Consider the following 20889-nt stretch of genomic DNA (forward strand, 5'->3'; position numbering starts at 1 on the left):
TGTCAAGAGTGTTTTGGCGGTGATGAGAGTGTCGGACAGAGTGATGAGCATGAAGCTGGAAACTGATGGGGTGATAATGAATGTGGTCAGTGCATATGCTCCCCAAGTTGAGTGCGAGATGGAAGAGAAAGAAGAATTCTTTACTAAGTTGGATGTAGTGGTGGAGAGCATCCACAAGGGAGAGAGAGTGGTCATTGGAGCAGATCTCAATGGGCATGTTGCCGAAGGGACCAGAGACATAGGTGATGAGAAGGTGATGGGTAGGTATGGTGTCAAGTAAAGAATGTGTAAGGACAGATGGTGATGGACTTCGCCAAAAGGATGGAATTGGCTGTTGTGAATATGTATTTCAAGAAGAGGGAGGAACAGAGGGTGACATACAAGAGTGGAGGACGGTGGACACAGGTGGACAACATCCTATGCAGGAGGTGCAATCTCAAAGAGATTAGTGACTGCAAAGTGGTGGTAGGGGAGTGTGTTGCGAGGCAGCATCAGATGGTCTGTAGAATGACTCTGGAGGCCAAGAAGAGGAAGATAGTGAAAGATGAGCCAAAGATAAAATGGTGGATGTTAAAAAAGGAGGAGTGTAGCATGCAATTTACAGAAGAGGTAAGGCAGGCAATAGGTGGGAATGAACGGTTACCAGATGACTAGGAAACAACTGCTGAAGTGGTGAGGGAGATGGCCAAGAAGGTACTCGGTGTATCATCCGGGAAGAGGAAGGAAGACAAGAACTCTTGGTGGTGGAATGAGGAAGTACAGGAGAGCATAGAGCAGAAGAGGTTAGAAAAGAAGAAATGGCATGGTCAGACAGATGAAGAAAGTAGACAGGAGTACAAGCTGATGCGGCGCAAGGTGAAGAGAGAAGTGGCAAAGGAAAAGGCATACGACGAGTTGTATGAGAGGTTGGACAGTAAGGAAGGAGGAAAGGACTTGTACCAATTGGCAATACAAAGGGACCAAGCTGGGAAGGATGTACAGCAGGTTAGGGTGATGAAGGATAATGATTGGAATGTGCTGACTAGTGAGGAGAGTGTGTTGAGAAGGTGGAAGGAGTACTTTGAGGAGTTGATGAATAATGAAAATGAGAGGAAGAGAAGAGTGGATGATGTGGGGATAGTGGATAAAGAAGTGCAGCAAATTTGCAAGGATGAGGTGAGAACAGCATTAAAGAAGATGAAGAGTGGAGTTTCTCCTGTTTGAGTGTTTGATATTTTGTATTGCTACAATTTTACTTATTACTTTTGTATTCTGCCTTCTGAATTGTTGCCAATACCAATATTTCAAATACATTTCCCTTGATTTATGTTTGCTTTATCCACATAACCTTTGTAGATGTGTCTCATAATTCCTCTAACTTCTAATTTGGGGTAGACCATTAAAAACCATGTGCACAGAGACCATTTTTGCTTCATTCAGACCGTCTGATTTAGCTTGTAGGGACGATTATACTTCAGACAACCTTATAACCCATACAAACCCACGGAGAACTAAAAGTGCCATCAATACATTTCGCAATAGACCCTTTTCACAGCAGACATTTTGACATGCCATGGAAGGGTAAACACAACAATTAATGTTTTTAACTTTCGCTGTGTTTAACCATTCACGCCCATCAAAATGCTGCTGTGAAAAGGGCCGACAATAAGTGGAATACTGCCAGAACAGGGCTGTGACGGTGTCTGCACACACACACCTGGAGTTCTGTAACATGGAACATCTGTAATATATTTCTGTAATATGTTTAAGACTAGCTGTCTGGAAATTTGTATTAAAGGGTGCTCTGTTTGTCTGATATATGTATTTGCTGTGTGCATTTCTTCGTTATCTTACACCTTTTCACAAAGATCATTTTGCCTCTACAGAAAATGACAGTTGTGTTCTTCAATCGGGACTAGAATGCATTTTTATTTTTTTACATGTCTGTCATACGAATTAAGTGAAGGCAAAGGCAATGTTATTTTAATAGACACAGCAGAAGACAAGAGATTAACGTGCTTCATGTGAACTGGAAAACCTAAATAAGCTAGACAACAGCTCCCCATAAAGGCCAACAAGAGCAACTGTGCACTTTATGAGATCCGTGATGTGGCATAAAAACACGCATGTCCGCATGTTTTCGGTTAACATTTCATTAACTCAATAAAACAGTCAAAGAAACACAAACAACACTGCACAGCCATTTCTTAAAAGGAAAGACATTTTATTGAGTGCTTTTTCAGTCCACGTGGCTCAAGTTCAAACTTTCAAGGACCAGAGGGACCATGGACCATGTAGAGACCAAACGCTTAGCAGCACCACAAGTGTAAAACATTCAGTAAATAACAGATCAAACTGACAAAAAATGTAATAAAATAAATCCGAAATACAAAACAAATCCCTGACCCATAGCTTATGCAAGTAGGTCTTGTTGTGCCAAACTGCTCTGGTCACATGGAATCCTTTTTAATGGTAAGAAATCACAAGAAGAAAACAGCACTCAAATCGAACATTCAAATCAATGCCTCCCTCCTGGCTTTTACTTGTAACCCAGAGAGCATTATACTGGATATATTTAGGATTAAATAAAAAAGACGCGATCACGAGCGTCGAGAGGAAGTTATTTGACACTGGAGGGTTTCAAAACCTACTCCATATCACACGCACACATGACGATGCATACATCACAATGTTAAATGAAAAAGTAAAGTAAAAAAACTTTTAACTTTAACTGAAAAGAAAAAAAAAAATTTGAAACACTTGCACACACAATGTTTAAACCTACATCATTACAAAGATAAAACAGTGCTTAAAACAAAACTGCCAGAACATAAAACCCAATCCAAACATCACAAGTTCAGTCACCCGTAAACAATACGTATCAAGGTTACATAACAGGTGTGATTGAACCATAAAAATGTATGTATAAAAAGGTACAGTTGACATTTCTCTATCATTGTTTACCATACATATTGTTTATTCCTTGCCGGAGAGTTCACATTGCTCTAGGCATTGATACATTTTGTGGAGGTAAATCCTTTGCAAACTCTCAAAATTTTCATATTTTCTTTTGAATCTGAGTTCTTATTATACCGTAATTGTTGTTGCTTGAATCCATTGCAGTACATTTGACATATTTAAGGGTGTAACAGTATTGCGGCAAAGTGAATTACGAGCCCAAGGCTGCGTTGCGATACTATATACTTTCTTCGGCCTACGGCCAATGGAAGGTTAGTCCTCACTGCCTCTTGCTATCAAGGATGGCCTTCCAGTCGTCGGCCCAGGAGAGGAGGCGCCTCCGGGTGGGGTCGGCAGGGAGGTACTTGTTGTGGCAGGCCGTGAACAAGATGTGCTCCCACACTGGTTTCGACTCCACGCCTGTCACGTGAGAGAACCGCCCACCGCAAATGTTACCGAAAGGAGAATTAGGGGTTTGTTGACCTTTTAATCTTCACTTTTACTACTCTCGGAGAAGCTAACATTTATTTTATTTTTTTTACCAATTTAAGACTCTGGTGACACTTTGTACATGCGATGAAAACAGCTTTAAAATCCATGGATTCCCTTCATCACTCTGCCATATGGCTAATAATAAATGTAATTTAACTCATCACTGTGACCTATATAAAATTACTAGCCACAGTTCGTAATGAAGAGATTCAATCTCAATGAGGCTATCCCGGTAAAAATAAATAAATAAATAAATAAAAACCCTTCTTGGGCCACTCTAAAGGATCTTGGGGAACAATGTGTCTGGCGTGCGATGGGTGGTATTTAAGGGAGCGCACCAAATGTACCCCGCAGAACAATGACATCACCCACGTATGCTTTACTGTACATAACAAACTCTTCATTCCAACATTCCATTTCTCTTTGACCTTCCTCTCACCTAAATGATTGTCACTAATTTGTGACACACACACACACACACACGCACACACACACACACACATACCGAGGATGTTTGGCTTGTCGTCTATGAGGAGGTCTCCAGTCACCACAGTCTTGTCTCTGGTTAGAATGACCTGCTCCAGGAACTCATGACCTAAATGTTTCTCCACCCAAGCATACTAGAAGGGTGGTGTGCAGACACACATGCACGAACACAACAAAATCAGATCAAAAGGATAAAGATCGCCATTTCTCACTGTGCTAGAACGCAAGCCCTCTCTAGAAAACATTAAAGCCTTACATTTTTCTTTTACCTTATTTTTCTTTTTTTTTTTGCTAAATCTCCTTTTTGAACATGGGAAACTTGGGAGTTTTCATTTTGAGTTTCCCGATTTTCAAAAAGGAGATTCAACAACTGTGGTAAGTTTCACATTAGTAAAGTTTCAGTGTGGTTGTGCTATGAAGGTTCTAAATGATAGGAATCAACATTTTCATCAAGGCCCGGATTAAAAAATATTGAACCTCTCCTCAAAAAAGGACAAAAAATGCCACGAGGAGGGAGGCTTGGTTCTATAAATGCAACCATGTAGGGATGGATGAGCTGGCTGACAGCTTACCTTCTCATAAGGGCAGTGTCCATAGTGTTTAATGGGGCTGGTGCAAATAAAGACATCTGTGCTGGGAAGAACAAGGGAAACAACCAGATTGGGAGGCGGATACTGAATAGCGCCTCCATATTTGTGTATATATATATATATATATATATATATATATATATATATATATATATATATATATATATATATATATATATATATTTTATTTTATTTTTTTTAATTAAACTCATTGCATTCACAGCTCTCTTAATTATTATGGACACTATCACAAGAAAAAGAGAGCAATTTAATAGATATAATATAAGATAGATCATAATATATTTTTCTGTTACAATGACAGAAATCTCTGAAGCCATAGGCTATCGGTCTGAAGACGATAGACTCTGGGGACAAAGGCCGATATTTCTGAGGTTCCGGTGTAGCTAGTGGATATCCGGGCCAGGACTGCCTCTTCCATGTTTCGTCATTGTTAATAGTTTGTGTGGAGAGCAAAAGAGGCGGAACTCTTTGGTGGAAATACAATCTCGGAATCCATCGGCTATTGTCTAGAGACGATTTCACTTTTTATTCGCTTTTTGTTTTTAAATTTACTACTTGCTACTTGTGAAACAATCCTGTTGTAAACGTTGTCTCTCAACACCAATTCCATTCTTGCGTCAATAATTGCTAATCGGACAGCAAATAATGACGGGCGCATGGAAGAGGAAGCCTTGCCCGGATATCCGCTGGCTACACCGGAACCCCAGAAATAGTGGGTGCTGTCCCCAGAGTGCAATGACAGTAATTGCCTTACCTCCAATAAAAAATATATATGCTTGTGTAACCACTAGAAGGTTCTCAGTTTACTAAAGGTGTAAACTAAAAATTGTAAATTGCTCATAAGAAATGTGGCCCTATCAACTCCTCCCTATGAGGGGTTTCTCAAAAAAAAACAAAAAAAAAGGGGCAAATAACTCACCTGGTGTTGCGTTATTTATTTAACGGAATGTGTGTGCGTGTACACCGAGAGACCCCGAGCTGGGCTTTAAAAAAGTAGCCTGTACTGATTATTATGTGTGGACTTCAACTGTACCTACTTTTCCATCTTGGCCATTTCCTTGACAGCTTCGATTCCCCCTGGCAGCGGCTCCAGCTCAATGAAGAAGTCCTTAGACTCCCAGATACTAATGGCCTTCCCCTACGATTAACACAAAGACATAAACAAACAATATGTTAAATGTTCTGTCACCAGTGTACTATGGACCCATGCATAGGTGCTTTGGTTGAGAAAAAGAGAGAAAGAAAGAAAGAAAGAAAGAAAGAAAGAAAGAAAGAGAGAGAGAGAGAGAGAGAGAGAGAGAGAGAGAGAGAGAGAGAATACATGGGGACATAGACTGACAGCAAATCGCTGGTGAAAAGCCGGTAGTTTATCTACTGCATGGAGGACACAGAAAAGCAAGAAAAAACAATACATTTTTAGAGACCCTGAATAGAACTGATCAAATGACAGGATGTAATCTTTAAAAACGCAACGCTTTAAAGTGAATATCCATAGTGATACGAACCGGTAACTGCAGCCAGTCGCACAGGCTGAACTGAAACTCGAATCTCGAACTAAAAGACCCCAGAGCCCTGAGTCACGCATGCACCTCAAGGCAATGACCCCTGAACCGGATCGCGAACGAGGAATCCCTGGGTCACACATGTGGAAGTTACCACTGAATTGAAGGAACGAAGTCTGTTCTTTTCACCGAGTCACTCGTACAGAGCCGAATCCTAAAAAAAAGTCAAACTTTTCATCAGCTCACTTTACAGGGTGAATTACACCACAAGTCCCAAATCAGAACTGTACCCCCCCCCCCCCCCCCAATTTATAGTCTATCCTCGTCTTTACTCTAAGACGACAACTTTATTTTCTCAAAAGTATGCCTTCTTCTGATCAATTGACTAGGGTTATTTTCACCATACTTGACACTTGTGGCGGAGGGGATATTCTTTTATCCAATAGTGCTGTTTGTTTTTAGGAATCCTCATACATATGGGCAGTTTACTGACCTCACCGAGCTCCACTCGTTTATCAAATTCACCGTGGCTGCCATTTCTTATTATGCGAGCTCGATCAGTGGATTCCTGCCGAGGGAAAGGCGGACTACCGACAACGGTAAATAGCATATAGAGGGCATACATACCGCAAATACATTTAAGGGCTGTTCGTTGTAAGGTTCCAGCAAAACATACATCATAATAATAATTAATAATAATAAACGTGGGGCGAATATAAAATGTGATTTTTTTTTAACAAAATAATCTTGCGGAATACAACTTAAAACAAGTTACTTTTCCCATTTCCAATGACATCGAGGACCGCGAACACACTCACACACAGGTCGCTCCTCAGTTGTCCGTATTGCGTCGACACCCAAAAACCTCTCCTGTCGTCCAGAGCGACGTGGGGCTCGTCGGGGTACCTGGCGCGGTACTTCTTAAGGAACCCCCGCTCGAAGTCCGCCAGGACCCCGTCCATGTCCACCAGGACCCGCAGTCTACTGGCCGCTGGAGAGGACATGTTTGCGGAAATCCACTTAAACGGATCACGGAGCGAGACGTTCTCCCTCCCCAGAAGACGCGTCATTCTGGCGAATGCAGACATTGTCTACCACCGGCTGGCTGGTCGCTTTCCCAAGCATGCATTAGGAAGGTGGGGGGGGGCAGCTACAACAATCAAACATGTTGTTTTGACACCGGCTGCATCGCCGATTTTTGTCTATTAATTGTGAAATGTCAGAGAGCTTTCATGCATGTCTGTACTGCACGTCGATTGTGACATTGCTGTTCACAACACTGCATTGGGGAGTGTTCCCTTTTTGTGGTACCACCCCCTGCCCCACGGCGAACGTGCACTAAACGAGACAGCGCAGGTTTGAGGAGCCCTGTGCAGCATTTCCCCCACACGTCTGGGGTAGCAACACCGCAGAAACCGAACGCGAGATCGAACGAATTGGTAGTTTGCAGCCAAGATATTATGGTTAGAGGAGATGGGTTGGGTCACATTCCATCGTCTCCGGATTTCCCTTGACCAGCTGATGATGTCATAGCTAATCATGGTTCAGACTACATAAGTACTTTATTATTATTATCATCTATTATTATAATTACCAAGCGATTACTATTGTTATATATATAAAAAAATAAATAATAATTATTATTATTATTACATTAATAACAAGTGTTTATGGTCATTGGTCACGTTATTGACCTGATCGACGCACTCATATACAGTCACATATATAAAGAACGACTCACATTTAAAGACAAACAGCTCTTTTATTGAATACGCTACTTCAGGAATCAGAGCTTTTTATCCCATAACCACCGGTGCAGTTGCAGTTTTCGAAATGGAATAAAACCTTGGAAAATGTTGCCCTTCATTTTGTTTTCGTCTTATATATACAGTAGTTTATATATATACAGTAGTTTATATATACAGTTGCGATTTTTATTTATGTGTACGTAACTCGCTCAAATGATTACGAAAATGTGCTAAACGAAGTGTGCTCTTAACTACAACAACATCTTTGTTCTAAACCGAACATGCGTCTTACGTCAATTCCTTTCGTTCTTAAAGAGACCGACAGTAGTGCACTGAATTTAAACTGGACGAAAACGCTTTGTGGTTTTTATTTTTTATCGAATTCAATTTCCATTATACACAATTCTTTCGCGAACGTCTGATGATTCCTTCTCCGAGTTTGATTCGATAGACACGTAGCAAAAACAACGCGGGTTCCTTTAAGAGTGCGACGCTTGAATCGCAAATCTCGTCGTGGCCTCTGTAGTCTGACAACCTCGCGATACTGTATTTTGAGTGGCGGCTGTGTGGCTCCCTGCCTCAGCCCGACGGAGTTGTTTCTGACGTTTGAATGAGAAACAGTGTGACTTGTCTCCACTTTGGACCGGTGAAATAATGGCTTCAGCCTTGGAGCAGTTTGTGAATAATGTGCGGCAGCTCTCCGCTCAAGGTAGGTTAAACTACAACCATTTGAGGTTTCAAATGAGCTCGAACTGTTAGCCAGCTAGCTAGCTTATGCTAACCAATGCTTTGCCGATCGCTAGCCTGCCAAACTGGACAGATCCCTATTTTTGCTTTATCATGTAAACACACATTAAATGACTTTTATCTCTAAATCATACTTTTTGTGTTTGATGTGGAAAATTATTTCTGGCGACTGCCTGCTGGAAATCCCGTCCTAGCGACGTCTCATTGGCCTAATCGCCGGATCAACAGATTCTATTGGCTGATCGGTACTCATATGCGATACCTCCCTTTGCTAATGTTTTCAAGGCCTTCACAGGACACTTGACCGTCCCAATAATAAAATTGTGGCCAGTTACACGACTGTAACAAACTTATTTAGAAAATATTTGTAGATGTATGTAACATCTAAGTAATACCCACCATCATGATCGTGTATTTTTTTAATCAATCAGATAGCGTACTAGGCTAAGCTAAGGACTCATTTTGTTATCGTGAAAAATGTAATGATATGTTTTGCTTTGATTAGAGTGTCCAGCCCTCATGCTTGCACAGTGATTAGAACATTTTTGTTCTTTTAACCACCTACCATTACCCCAGGCCAGATGACTCAACTATGCGAGTTGATCAACAAGAGCGGGGAGTTGCTGGCCAAGAATCTGTCTCACCTGGACACGGTGCTAGGGGCCTTGGACATCCAGGAGCATTCCCTGGGAGTGCTAGCCGTTCTGTGAGTAGCAGTCTTAAAATTTCCACTCGGGAATAGTTTCTCCAAAACCAATAACGATGGAATTATAAATTCATTCTTTGCCTTTTTAGTTCACAGAACATACACAATAAAAGACGATGTTACCTAGGTGGTGGTGTTGCTTTTATAATATAATTCTCCCTTATGCTTGTTTTCATCACCACTTTTGTTGCAGATTTTCTTTATTGAACCTATTTCTAGCCTCCAATCCACATTACTGCATATTTTGATGATGCATAATAAGTTCAACACGTTATCTTCTACTGAATACTCAATATAGAACATTGATAAGGTCACATACAACAATAGTGAGGATACTGATTTTTAACTCCCTGTGCGTTAATTATTTTTAATTTCATTTCTATGAACTGCTTTGCTTTAGCTAAAAAGACTGTCAGTTAGTTTAAATAGTAAAACACTAAATTGGAACTCAATGCACATAAATTGCTTATGCTATGGGCACACTACACAACTTTCAAAGTCGTCAGATCGCTGTACTGTTCACGCTACACAACTTTCTGTCTTGTGATCAGGAATCTTGCAGTCTTGTGGTTTGCACACGACATGACTGATCCGCGATAGGAGGTCATTTTTCACCAGAAGGAATCCCAGACGTATCTGTCGGGTCTCCAAACTACGTTTTGTCACAAAAACACACACGAGAAGTGACACCGGAAATGGCACGATACCATGCGTGTGACAGAACTATTACTTTTTTTGTATTTTCTTGATCACTGTAAAAAAGCAGAATTTGGGATGAAAATAAAATGGGTATGTTTTCTGTTTCTGGCTTCTGCTCCGTGCCCTGCCGTCTCCCTTTCTCCTCCAAGCTGTAGCTTGTAGCACTCCCGAGTCGAGCTCGACGAGATATTAAACCTGCATGATATTAAGGCCAGAGTCTGCGAGCCATTGGCGAGCAGTTGGATCGCGTTGTGAGCAGTTCATACCACATGCTTGTTGCTAAAGGGAGCGCACTTTGATTTTCCGATGATCTGGGGCTTTGCTTAGCGATCTCCAATAACCTGTCGGGGAGTCGGGAATATTGCAATATTTGCCACCTTAAGCAATATTTTCACTGTATAGAAATTTCACCTCGTCTGTCTGTCGGCGAGAGCCCACAGAGAAAGCTCATTCACTTGTGCGCACAAAGAGGATGTATGTGCGCAACAGCGAAGAAGCATTGGGAGAAATGGACGTGGTGGCACGCGGATGGTCCGATGATTAAATTGCAGCTCCAGGTTATTACCTGCATTACTAAAATTATACTATAAAAAAAAGTTTTCTTTTTTTAATAATTGTTATACATAGCTGCCGAGTCTCTTTGACCGTGAGACTCAGGCATATCAACCAGCTCACACGTCACACCTCGTAATTCTCACACTGAGAATCCCAAAATAAGGCATGCATTTCCTCACTCGCACTTGCTTGGTGCTCGTTAGTGTTTGTGTGGTGAATGGGAGATCCTTTCTGCACGCATGTTACGTCAACACCAATGCGCAGCTTCCTAGTGGAGTGGCATAAAGCCTTTTAAAGGCATAACTTTTTGTGAGCAGAAGACCAATGAAAGTAGTTGTGCACTTGGGGATAACAGTCATGTGCTCTTTCGGATTCTGCGTGCGCTCAGAACATGGATTTCTCCTTGCAGGCTACAATATTGCTCGTCCGGGTAGAGATTCTGTGTGCAAGTGCTGTGAAAGCATTCGCTAAAATAATATGCGCATGCGTGCGTTTGGATCTCATTTACACTTACAGATTTTGGCACTAATTTGCCGCTATATGTTACGAAGAGAAAATATAAACTTGAAAATATCACATGTCAAAATTGTCGTACATAAGGGTTTTTTTTTGTTTATTTTTTTTAGAATTGTTGATCGTACATCGTTTAAAGGGCTAAATTATCATACAAATACTATAATTATCTTATGTGCAATGAATTTCCTGAATGGGACACATGGGAGGTCAAAGGTTATTTCCTGTTTTTCCTTAATTTTGTTCAGTATTTAAGGTGTCAGAGAAACACATCAAATTAATTAGATAATATGAACAAAACAATTGTTTCGGCGCAATTTAATAAAATAAATGGCAGAGGTTACATTTAATTGGTTTTAAAAATCCTCCATGTTGCTCCATCTGGTCAGTAAAATAACAGTGATTTTTGTGGTGGTTGTTTTACGGGTTTCCAGATTTGTGAAGTTCTCCATGCCAAACATCCCTGACTTTGAGACGCTCTTCTCCCAAGTCCAGCTCTTCATTAGCACCTGCAACGGGGAGCACATCAGATATGCAACAGACACTTGTAAGTCACATTGTCATCTCCCACACTTCTAGACATATTCAAATTACACCATTTGACTGATAACCGCCCTTGGAATTTGCACTGTGAAAACCCATCTCCCAACTCTCAAGTCCCGTTGTTTTTGTGTGTCGCCTAGCTCACCAGTGGCTTGATGGTGGGTGCCAAGTGACGTTGGCCACACACAAACTTTAGCTAAATTTAAAGCTGATCCATAACCATGAAACTCATCCTGGAGCAGTTCACAGCAGAGCGAGATCACATTGATCTTTATTAGAGCTCACTTTGCTCTTATACAGAGTCTTTTCCAGAGATTCTTCGTTTCTCCTATGATGAGTGACACTTGACAAAAATCAGTCAATCCAAGAAAAAAACACTTCTGAGTTGGATTATTATTATTTTCCTTTCACATGGCGGCTTCTGTGAATTCTAACCAGCTATTCTTCAACTAATTTATGCCTTCAATATAGAATATACTTTTATTTGCAAGGCGGGGATTTTTTTTTTTAAATATTACAACAACATACACTACTCACAAAAGTTAGGGATATTCAGCTTTCGGGTGAAATTTCAGGATGAACCTAAAATGCATAACCTTTACAGGTGAACTTAATTTGACCTTCTCTAAACTTTTGAATGCACATGTCCAACTGTTCAATGTTTCAGTACTTTTTGCACAACTTGCTGTTGTCTCACAACGAGCTGAACGGCAAAATTCACAATAGGTGTTTGATCCATGAATTGACCAATACATATCGTGGTTCAATTAGAATTGGTATTTAAACAGTCCTCTTCATCATGCTGTTCACATTTTGACATCATGAGACCAAGACGACACATAACAACTGATCAACAGTACCTCGCCATTGCGAGGCTTCAAACAGGATGTTCTCAGAGGGAAGTGGCCACTGAGCTTAGAGTGTCAGAGTGTCATCAGCAGGTTGCTACAGAGAGACTGGAAGAGTCACAGAAAGGCATAGAAGTGGACATCCTTTGGCCACATCCCACACTGATGAGCGCTTCATTGTGAACAGTGCCCTGCGGAACCGGATGATGAATGCCACTCAACTCCAGGCACATTTAAGGGAGGTGAGAGGCACCCAAGTGTCACGTCAGACCGTTCAAAACCATTTACATCAGCGTGGTCTGCGTGCTAGACCACCTGCAAGGGTACCTGACCACCCCACCAGGCACATGCATCATCGTCTTGCATGGGCCAGGGAGCATTGACGTTGGACGAGGGACCAGTGGGCCTCAGTGCTGTTCTCTGATGAAAGTCGATTCACGTTGAGCAGAAATGATGGCCGCCAATGATGTTGGAGATGTCAAGGAGAGCGCTATGCGTCAGCCACTTTTGTCACCAAACGAGCCTTTGGTGGTCGTGGTGTTACAGTGTGGGCAGGTGTGTCTAGTCAATACAGAACTGCCCTACACTTTGTGAATGGTACCATGACAACCCATACTACCTGAATAACATCATTAATCCAGTCATTGTGCCCCTGCATGAACAACACAGGCCTAATTTCATCTTCATGGACGACAATGCTCCAGTTCATCGAGGTCGCATCATTAGGGAACGGCTGCTGGAGACTGGGGTACCTCAAATGGAGTGGCCTGCACTTTCTCCAGATCTGAATCCCATAGAAAATCTATGGGATCAGCTGAGTCGCCGTGTAGAGGCTCGTAACTCTGTGCCCCAGAACCTCAATGACCTGAGGACCGCCCTTCAAGAAGAGTGGGGGGCCATGCCTCAGCAGACAATAAGTTGACTTGTGAACAACATGAGACGTCCTTGTCAAGCTGTAATTGATGATCAAGGGCACATGACAAGTTATTGAGACATTGACATTATTTGTTGTGGTTCACCGCTGTTGTTGGCTTTTGTTTCAATAAATTGTTTGAGATGAGGAAATCACCATTGCATGCTTCTACTTAAATGCCCTACTTTCATGATATAATATCACTGTCGCGTGAACTTTTTACATTTTCCATAAATTTCACCCGAAAGCCAAATATCCCTAACTTTTTGTGAGTAGTGTACATTCCCAGTAGCATTTGCACTACATGGCCCACTTCTTCCGATCTATAGCCACCTAGAGGACTTTTCTTCTGCCCTCTGGTGCTGGCCTGTGAACATCTTACAGCCCACCTTAACTGGGTTGTCGCGGGCTATCCGCTTCTGACTGCGGCACTACTTCAAAAGCTCCTCAATCTTTTTTTCATTGGCCCCGTCCATATGGTCATTCCCAGGGTAGAGTGAGCGCCCGCATGACCATCTTCTTCGTCAGTTCTGGCAGAAATGATATCTAATCTCAGCTGATTATCGAAGCCAACCATCATCTGACAATCTCAAAAGACCAAGGATCCCTGTTGGTTGGTGGTCTGTTCTCCTTCCGCCTGTTGTTACTAATGGAACTGGAGATGGTTTCAGCCATTTCCTTTACCACTTGGTCATGGTGCCACCGGTAGAAACCCTCCCCATGGCCGCAGCAGACGATGTGCTCCAACGTTCCTCTTCCCTGGCACAATGAGTATGCTGGTGTTTGTGCCTTGCTCCAAACAAAGAGGTTGGATGGGCTTGGTGTATGTCATAGACGGCTCAGATTAGGAAGCTGGTCGGTATATCCAGGCCTTGAACTTCACAGACAACCCTGACTTGTCTACAGCTCCAAGCCAAGACTCAAGAAGAGCCTGGTACTAATTGGAACATTCACACCAAGTTTTATGTGAATCCATCCAAAGGTTACCGAATGGCAAAAGCTTCTGTTGGTGAAAATATTACAATGCTTGGACACTTAATGTTTGTCCTGTAAATATACTGCATGAAAAATAATATCATTACCACAGGGAAACCGCCCACTCTCAAGCTGTGCAACGTTTAACAGTAGCCTTATATCGATAAAACAGAGTAACTCACCGCACCACCTTTGTTAACCCTTTGTTTTCTGCTCCCACAGTCGCTGGTCTTTGCCATCAGTTCACAAATGCTCTAGTTGAGCGGAAACAGGTAAGACTCAAGACACACAAGGGAACCGTCTGTGGCGATGCAACAGGGAGTATAGTTTTGTTATGAAACAGTAGCTTTTCTCAAAAGATATGAACTTGGGCAGACAAAAGTTTAATTAAAATCAGCTTGATTAATAAATTGAGTCAAATGGTTACTCAAGTACTAGCGGCTCTGAGTCAAATTTGAGTCAAAAAGCCTTAATAAAATCATGCCCCACGGTTACAAGGTTCAGGGCTCAAGCTAGTTGTTTCAAGCTATTGTAGTTTGTTTCTGAACACAAACCGTGTTATTGGATTCGGCTTTCGTATTTGACAGATCAGAAATACAGCTTTTTCCCCACTAAGAGTTTTTAGTTTGAAAATGTAGCGAGAAGAGACTTACAAAATAGAACAGAGGGAAACCATGTGCATTTCTCATTTGCAGTATATGGAACTGAGTACAACAAAGTTTCTACCCACCCTAGTAGCATTATATAATCCTGTATAGTGTAAATATCCCTGAGCCTGTATTAGCAGGCTATAGGATGGAATACAGCATATTTGAATAAAGCGACTTGCTTTTCCTAAGGTGTTTACCACAATGAGGAGTAATGTCATTTCTTCAGGCAAGAGCCTCTCGCCCACCTCCAAACCAAGATCAAACCACCTCTATTTAATTGCAGCACTAGCCTCGCTACTTTCTGTGCGCCTTTGAGCTAGCAATTAACCGAACTGCCTCTATCCCGTCTCTCCGCAGCCATTGAGGGGTGTTGTTGTCCTAAAACAGGCAGTAGACAAAATGCAGATGAACACAAACCAACTTACCTCAGTTCATGCAGACTTATGTCAGGTAAGTAAAGCGCCTCGTCACGTATTTCAGCTGCAGCCCCTAAGAAAAAGTCTTTGTTGTTAAGATGCTTCAATTCAGATTTTCACCACTCGAGTCAAGTTTAAGTTTAATAAGTACCCTCTTATTTTTTGATTTGCTGACCCTGCGCTCACACTGGCAGCGACTTCATCATCACAACAGGCCTCGTTCACAAACAGTCAAGTCATATATCATTCAAGCAGATTTGTGCTTAAATCTTGCATACACATGGTTTAAAGGTACAATATATAACTTTGCTGCATTAAAATGTCTTTAATAACGACTAGACCTACCTACTAGATGTATGTTATACAGTGCAACCGGAAAGTATTCACACCCCTTCACTTTCCCCACATTTTGTTATCTAACAGCCTTATTCCAAAATGGATGGCTCCCGTTAGGGGCTGCAGAAATTTTTTTGTACCCTTCCCCAGATCTGTGCCTCGTCTCGGAGGTCTCAAGACATTTCCTTTGACTTCATGGCTTGGTTTCTGCTCTGACATGCACTGTCAAAAGTGGGACCTTATAGAGAGGTGTGTGGCTTTCCAAATCATGTCCAATCAATTGAATTTACTACAGGTGGACTCCAAGTTGTCGAAACATCTCAAGGATGATCAGTGGAAACAGGATGCTCCTGAGCTCAATTTTGAGTGTCCTAGCAAAGGGTATAAATACATATTTACATTTGATATTTCAGTTTTTTATTTTTAGTACATTTGCAAAAATTTATATAAAACCTTTTTCGTTTTGTCATTATTGGGTCATGTGTGTGGATTGATGAGGGGGAAGAAAAAAAAAAAAAAAAGGAATTTAATCCATTTTGGAATAAGGCTGTAACATAACAAAATGTGGGGAAAGTGAAGGGGTCTGAATACTTTCCGGATGCACTGTATATTTTGTTGAGTTGTCCCAATTATGTAGCCAACAATTTTCAAACCTGGAGAAATTCTGTGATTTCAATATAACAGTCTGTTTCATTAGGTCACCTGTCAATGGCGGGGGGCACAGGGTAGTCGAGAATCTCTTGCAGTGCGAAGTTGCGTGCGCAACGCCTTCTGCATGTTTCTGGGCCCCGCCCCTGGCAAAAACATGCAGAGGGCGTTGCGCCCGCACCAGCCCAGCGAGGGCTTGTGTTTATGTAGTGTTAGGGCAGTGGCTATGCCAAGTATGCTCTGTCATTGTCATAATTTTTGGGCTAATGGCCTAACTCCACAATTCAGTACTACATTGTTCAGTCTTTTCACATTTTTCTTTCTTTCATTACTTTCTAACATGTATAATGTGTTTAGAAACAAATCCCTGAATTCACTTTACAGGGACTTTAGAATAAAATTCCAGATCCAACAATATGTTGGTACTTGAATTTTCTCTTACTTTAGAAGAAAAGTTTGAATTGCCTAAGACCATGCGTACGCAAAAGACACCAAGAGTCCTGAAACTTAATTATACGTTTAATTATACTAAATTATATTACTGAAATTTAACTAAATGTAAGTGGCATATTAGAACCACAATAAGTAAAAAAAGGAGTAAATATTCAATATTATACAATATACTGTATTGTCACGAATAGACCCTGATTATAAGTTGACCCCCCCCCCCCCCTTTTTTTTTTTCCAAGACATATTTTTGGAAAATACTTTTTGGTGACCAAATCTTGTTTTTATATAGAAAATCATTTTATTTGAAAATAATGGTAACGAAGCATGCAGTAGTACGGAGAATACGTTGTAGCCTATGTGTGAAGATGGATGAATGTAATGCGGAACCAAATTTCACAAGCGCCAGTTCCACCTGGAGACCTTAAGCTATAGAACCAAATCTTACAAGCGCCCACCCGGAAGCTGTTAGCGACATGTTAGGCTTAGCTCAAGCTGATAGGCGTCTGAGTCAGTCACATTATGGCAAATGCATCTGGCATACAGGAGTTAGAAGACCCACCTGCTTCTTATAAATCAGCCGTGTGGGTTTCTATTTCCAGTGAGCTACAACAGCAATAGAGGGGTTCAGTAATGAGTACTGAAACCCGTTACCACTCAGTTAGCATTTCTGCACTTCCGGTTCCCTTGTCTGAAGGGCAATGAGTTTTTTAAATGGGTTTTTGGTTATATGCCTGAAATCAGGTCTGTGGTTAACACAATCTGAGAAGATTTTCATGTTTGTGCTACGACATGAAATACGGCAGTAAATACTGATGGAGAAAGTCTCCTGCGTGCATGGTGAGGTTAATCTGCCAGCTACAAGGAAACAAAACTGAGAGTATTAAAGATATTTATTCTGCAGAATAAAGAGAGATTCAGTGCTGCTCCAAAGCAGTGTTCTGACCAGTCTACCTCTACTTTACTTGAAGAGGCCTTTATAGTCTATGGCAGGTTGTGTCCCATTCTGCAATTAGCCATGTGATCCGCTGTTGTCTTCAGTAACAGCTGAGAACATGTTTTAACAAGGAAAACAGAACACTTTCGGTGCCGGGAAAGCATACGTTGAATGTTTAAATGGTCCTTTTTTCGATCTAGAAAAACAGATATCGACTAAAACATTTGTGGCAGTGCTATACAGGAATGTAAGATCTTCTGTGAAAGAGTCGGGCGCCACCAAGCAAACATATGCTTCAGCATTTAGACATCACTTGGTGGTAGAATTATAAGGTTCATTAACATTGATCATCATTTTTCTCTCACACTCCATCCTGTTGTTCCCAGTGGAACAATACAAAAAAAAAATACAATAAGGCTAAAATTTCATATAATTGAGGCAAAGGGATCAGAAAATGACTTATAAATTGAATACAATACAATTATATTAGAGATATCCTATGAATTCTATCTCATTGTTTTCAACTGGGAAAACATATATAAGATAGTATCCCCGGACATCTCCCCCTCAAATTGGCAAAACCTCTCTTCCCACATTTGACTAGAGAAGAGTAAAAGACCAGTAAGGGTTATCTACACTGTACTATGACAACATATACAGGGAACAAAATATATACGTAAAAGAACATCACAACAGAAAACAAACCAACAACCAACCTTGAAACACAAACCCAAAACTATAAAAACAAAACAAGACAAAAATAAATCCCAAACCAACAATAGGTACATGTAAATGTATACGAAGAATAAAGCAGAAAAAAATGCTTACAATAAATGATCGTTACACAAGAAATAAACGGTATGCCTATAAATAACATGTTCTATATAGTTACAGTGGGGCAAAAAAGTATTTAGTCAGCCACCAATTGTGCAAGTTCTCCCACTTAAAAAGATGAGAGAGGCCTGTAATTTTCATCATAGGTACATTTCGACTATGAGAGACAGAATGGGGGGGAAAGAATCCAGGAAATCACATTGTAGGATTTTTAATGAATTAATTGGTAAATTCCTCGGTAAAATAAGTATTTGGTCACCTACAAACAAGCAAGATTTCTGGCTTTCACAGACCTGTAACTTTTTCTTTAAGAGGCTCCTCTGTCCTCCACTCCTTACCTGTATTAATGCACCTGTTTGAACTTGTTATCAGTATAACAGACACCTGTCCACAACCTCAGTCACACTCCAAACTCCACTATGGCCAAGACCAAAGAGCTGTCAAAGGACACCAGAAACAAAATTGTAGACCTAAACCAGGCTGGGAAGACTGAATCTGCAATAGGTAAGCAGCTTGTTGTGAAGAAATCAACTGTGGGAGCAATTATTAGAAAATGGAAGACATGCAAGACCACTGATAATCTCCCTCGATCTGGGGTTCCACGCAAGATCTCACCCCGTGGGGTCAAAATGATCACAAGAACGGTGAGCAAACATCCCAGAACCACACGGGGGGGACCTAGTGAATGACCTGCAGAGAGCTGGGACCAAAGTAACAAAGGCTACCATCAGTAACACACTACGCCGCCAGGGACTCAAATCCTGCAGTGCCAGACGTGTCCCCCTGCTTAAGCCAGTACATGTCCAGTCCCGTCTGAAGTTTACTAGAGAGCATTTGGATGATCCAGAAGAGGATTGGGAGAATGTCATATGGTCAGATGAAACCAAAATAGAACTTTTTGGTAAAAACTCAACTTGTGTTTAGAGGAGAAAGAAAGCTGAGTTGCATCCAAAGAACACCATACCTACTGTGAAGCATGGGGGTGGAAACATCATGCTTTGGGGCTGTTTTTCTGCAAAGGGACCAGGACGACTGATCCGTGTAAAGGAAAGAATGAATGGGGCCATGTATCGTGAGATTTTGAGTGAAAACCTCCTTCCAACAGCAAGGGCATTGGAGATGAAACGTGGCTGGGTCTTTCAGCATGACAATGATCGCAATCACACCGCCCGGGCAACGGAGTGGCTTCGTAAGAAGCATTTCAAGGTCCTGAAGTGGCCGAGCCAGTCTCCAGATCTCAACCCCATAGAAAATCTTTGGAGGGAGTTGAAAGTCCGTGTTGCCCAGCGACAGCCCCTAAACATCACTGCTCTAGAGGAGATCTGCATGGAGGAATGGGCCAAAATACCAGCAACAGTGTGTGAAAACCTTGTGAAGACTTGCAGAAAACGTTTGACCTCTGTCATTGCAAACAAAGGGTATATAACAAAGTATTGAGATTAACTTTTGTTATTGACCAAATACTTATTTTCCACCATAATTTGCAAATAAATTCTTTAAAAATCAGACAATGTGATTTTCTGGATTTTTTTTTTCTCCTCATTTTGTCTCTCATAGTTGAGGTATACCTATGATGAAAATAACAGGCCTCATCTTTTTAAGTGGGAGAACTTGCACAATTGGTGGCTGACTAAATACTTTTTTGCCACACTGTATGACAAAAAACCTGGCCCATGACGTCCGGTAAAACTCAAAGGGAAACCCAAAAGGTCCTTTTGATGAAGGGGCGAAGTAAAAAGATGACCAGAGAGCAAGGTGGGAAGTGGCCAAGCGCAATCAAATGTGGAGCAGAAATCCAGCGGTGGAGCGGACTGTGGGGTGCCAATGTGGTGTCGAAAACCCCTGCGATAACTGCTTCCAAAACACACACATCTTCGGCTGTGGTAAGCCATGTAGCCTATGTAGGTGTGCTTGATGTGATTCCATCGCAGTTGCAGGGTGAGCAGCGTTCAGCGTACACTCACGTTGTCTCCTCAACGAGTACCTAGAGGGGAGTAGGAACTTTCTTGCGAAGAGATGCCTGTATCCACGTTGGTCGTTCTGCCACCTTACCTGCTGCTGCGGGTTGAGGAATAACTCTGTGATTTGCCAAACAGTTATGTTGAATAGCCGGCTACAGACTCAGTACAAAATAAATGTATGCACGCACCCTAGTCTTTTTCGTATATCATCAGATGGCCAACTCAGTGTCATGTAGCCACGCCCTCGTCTCCAGTCCTAGGTCAAAAAGGCCAGCTTCTGAGGGTGGGCTGTATAGGGGGCAGCTGGTGATTATGTGCTCGGCAGTCTCTTCAGGTTCGCCACACTTGCATGACGCACTGTCTGATAAGCCCCACTTCTTTAGAG

The 20889-nt window shown here is 41.6% G+C and overlaps 2 protein-coding genes across 3 annotated transcripts in view; one reads left to right on the forward strand and one right to left on the reverse strand.

Moving 5' to 3' along the window:
• Positions 1 to 2191: 2191 nt before the first annotated feature.
• Positions 2192 to 7326, reverse strand: nt5m (5',3'-nucleotidase, mitochondrial). Its single transcript, XM_080021027.1, has 5 exons — positions 6847 to 7326; positions 5564 to 5664; positions 4488 to 4548; positions 3935 to 4049; positions 2192 to 3357 (listed from the first exon to the last, which is right to left on the reverse strand). The coding sequence occupies exons 1-5, from the start codon at positions 7114 to 7116 to the stop codon at positions 3218 to 3220; spliced, it is 687 nt and encodes a 228-aa protein (XP_079877153.1). The 5' UTR covers positions 7117 to 7326; the 3' UTR covers positions 2192 to 3217.
• Positions 7327 to 7895: 569 nt separating this feature from the next.
• The window catches only part of cops3 (COP9 signalosome subunit 3), a 34205-nt gene continuing 21211 nt past the window's right edge, over positions 7896 to 20889 (forward strand). Inside the window, exons 1-5 of one of the 2 annotated variants that reach the window (XM_080021051.1) lie at positions 7896 to 8485; positions 9100 to 9229; positions 11431 to 11543; positions 14498 to 14547; positions 15283 to 15375. In XM_080021051.1, the coding sequence (XP_079877177.1) occupies positions 8431 to 8485; positions 9100 to 9229; positions 11431 to 11543; positions 14498 to 14547; positions 15283 to 15375 (441 nt within the window). In that variant the 5' untranslated portion in view covers positions 7896 to 8430. Of the gene's footprint in view, positions 8486 to 9099; positions 9230 to 11430; positions 11544 to 12295; positions 12630 to 14497; positions 14548 to 15282; positions 15376 to 20889 lie in introns of those variants that run through there. The other variant, XM_080021052.1, reaches the window with a different exon arrangement.

This window comes from Zeus faber, assembly GCF_960531495.2.
Source record: "Zeus faber genome assembly, chromosome: 20".
NCBI classification, from domain to species: Eukaryota; Metazoa; Chordata; class Actinopteri; order Zeiformes; family Zeidae; genus Zeus; species Zeus faber.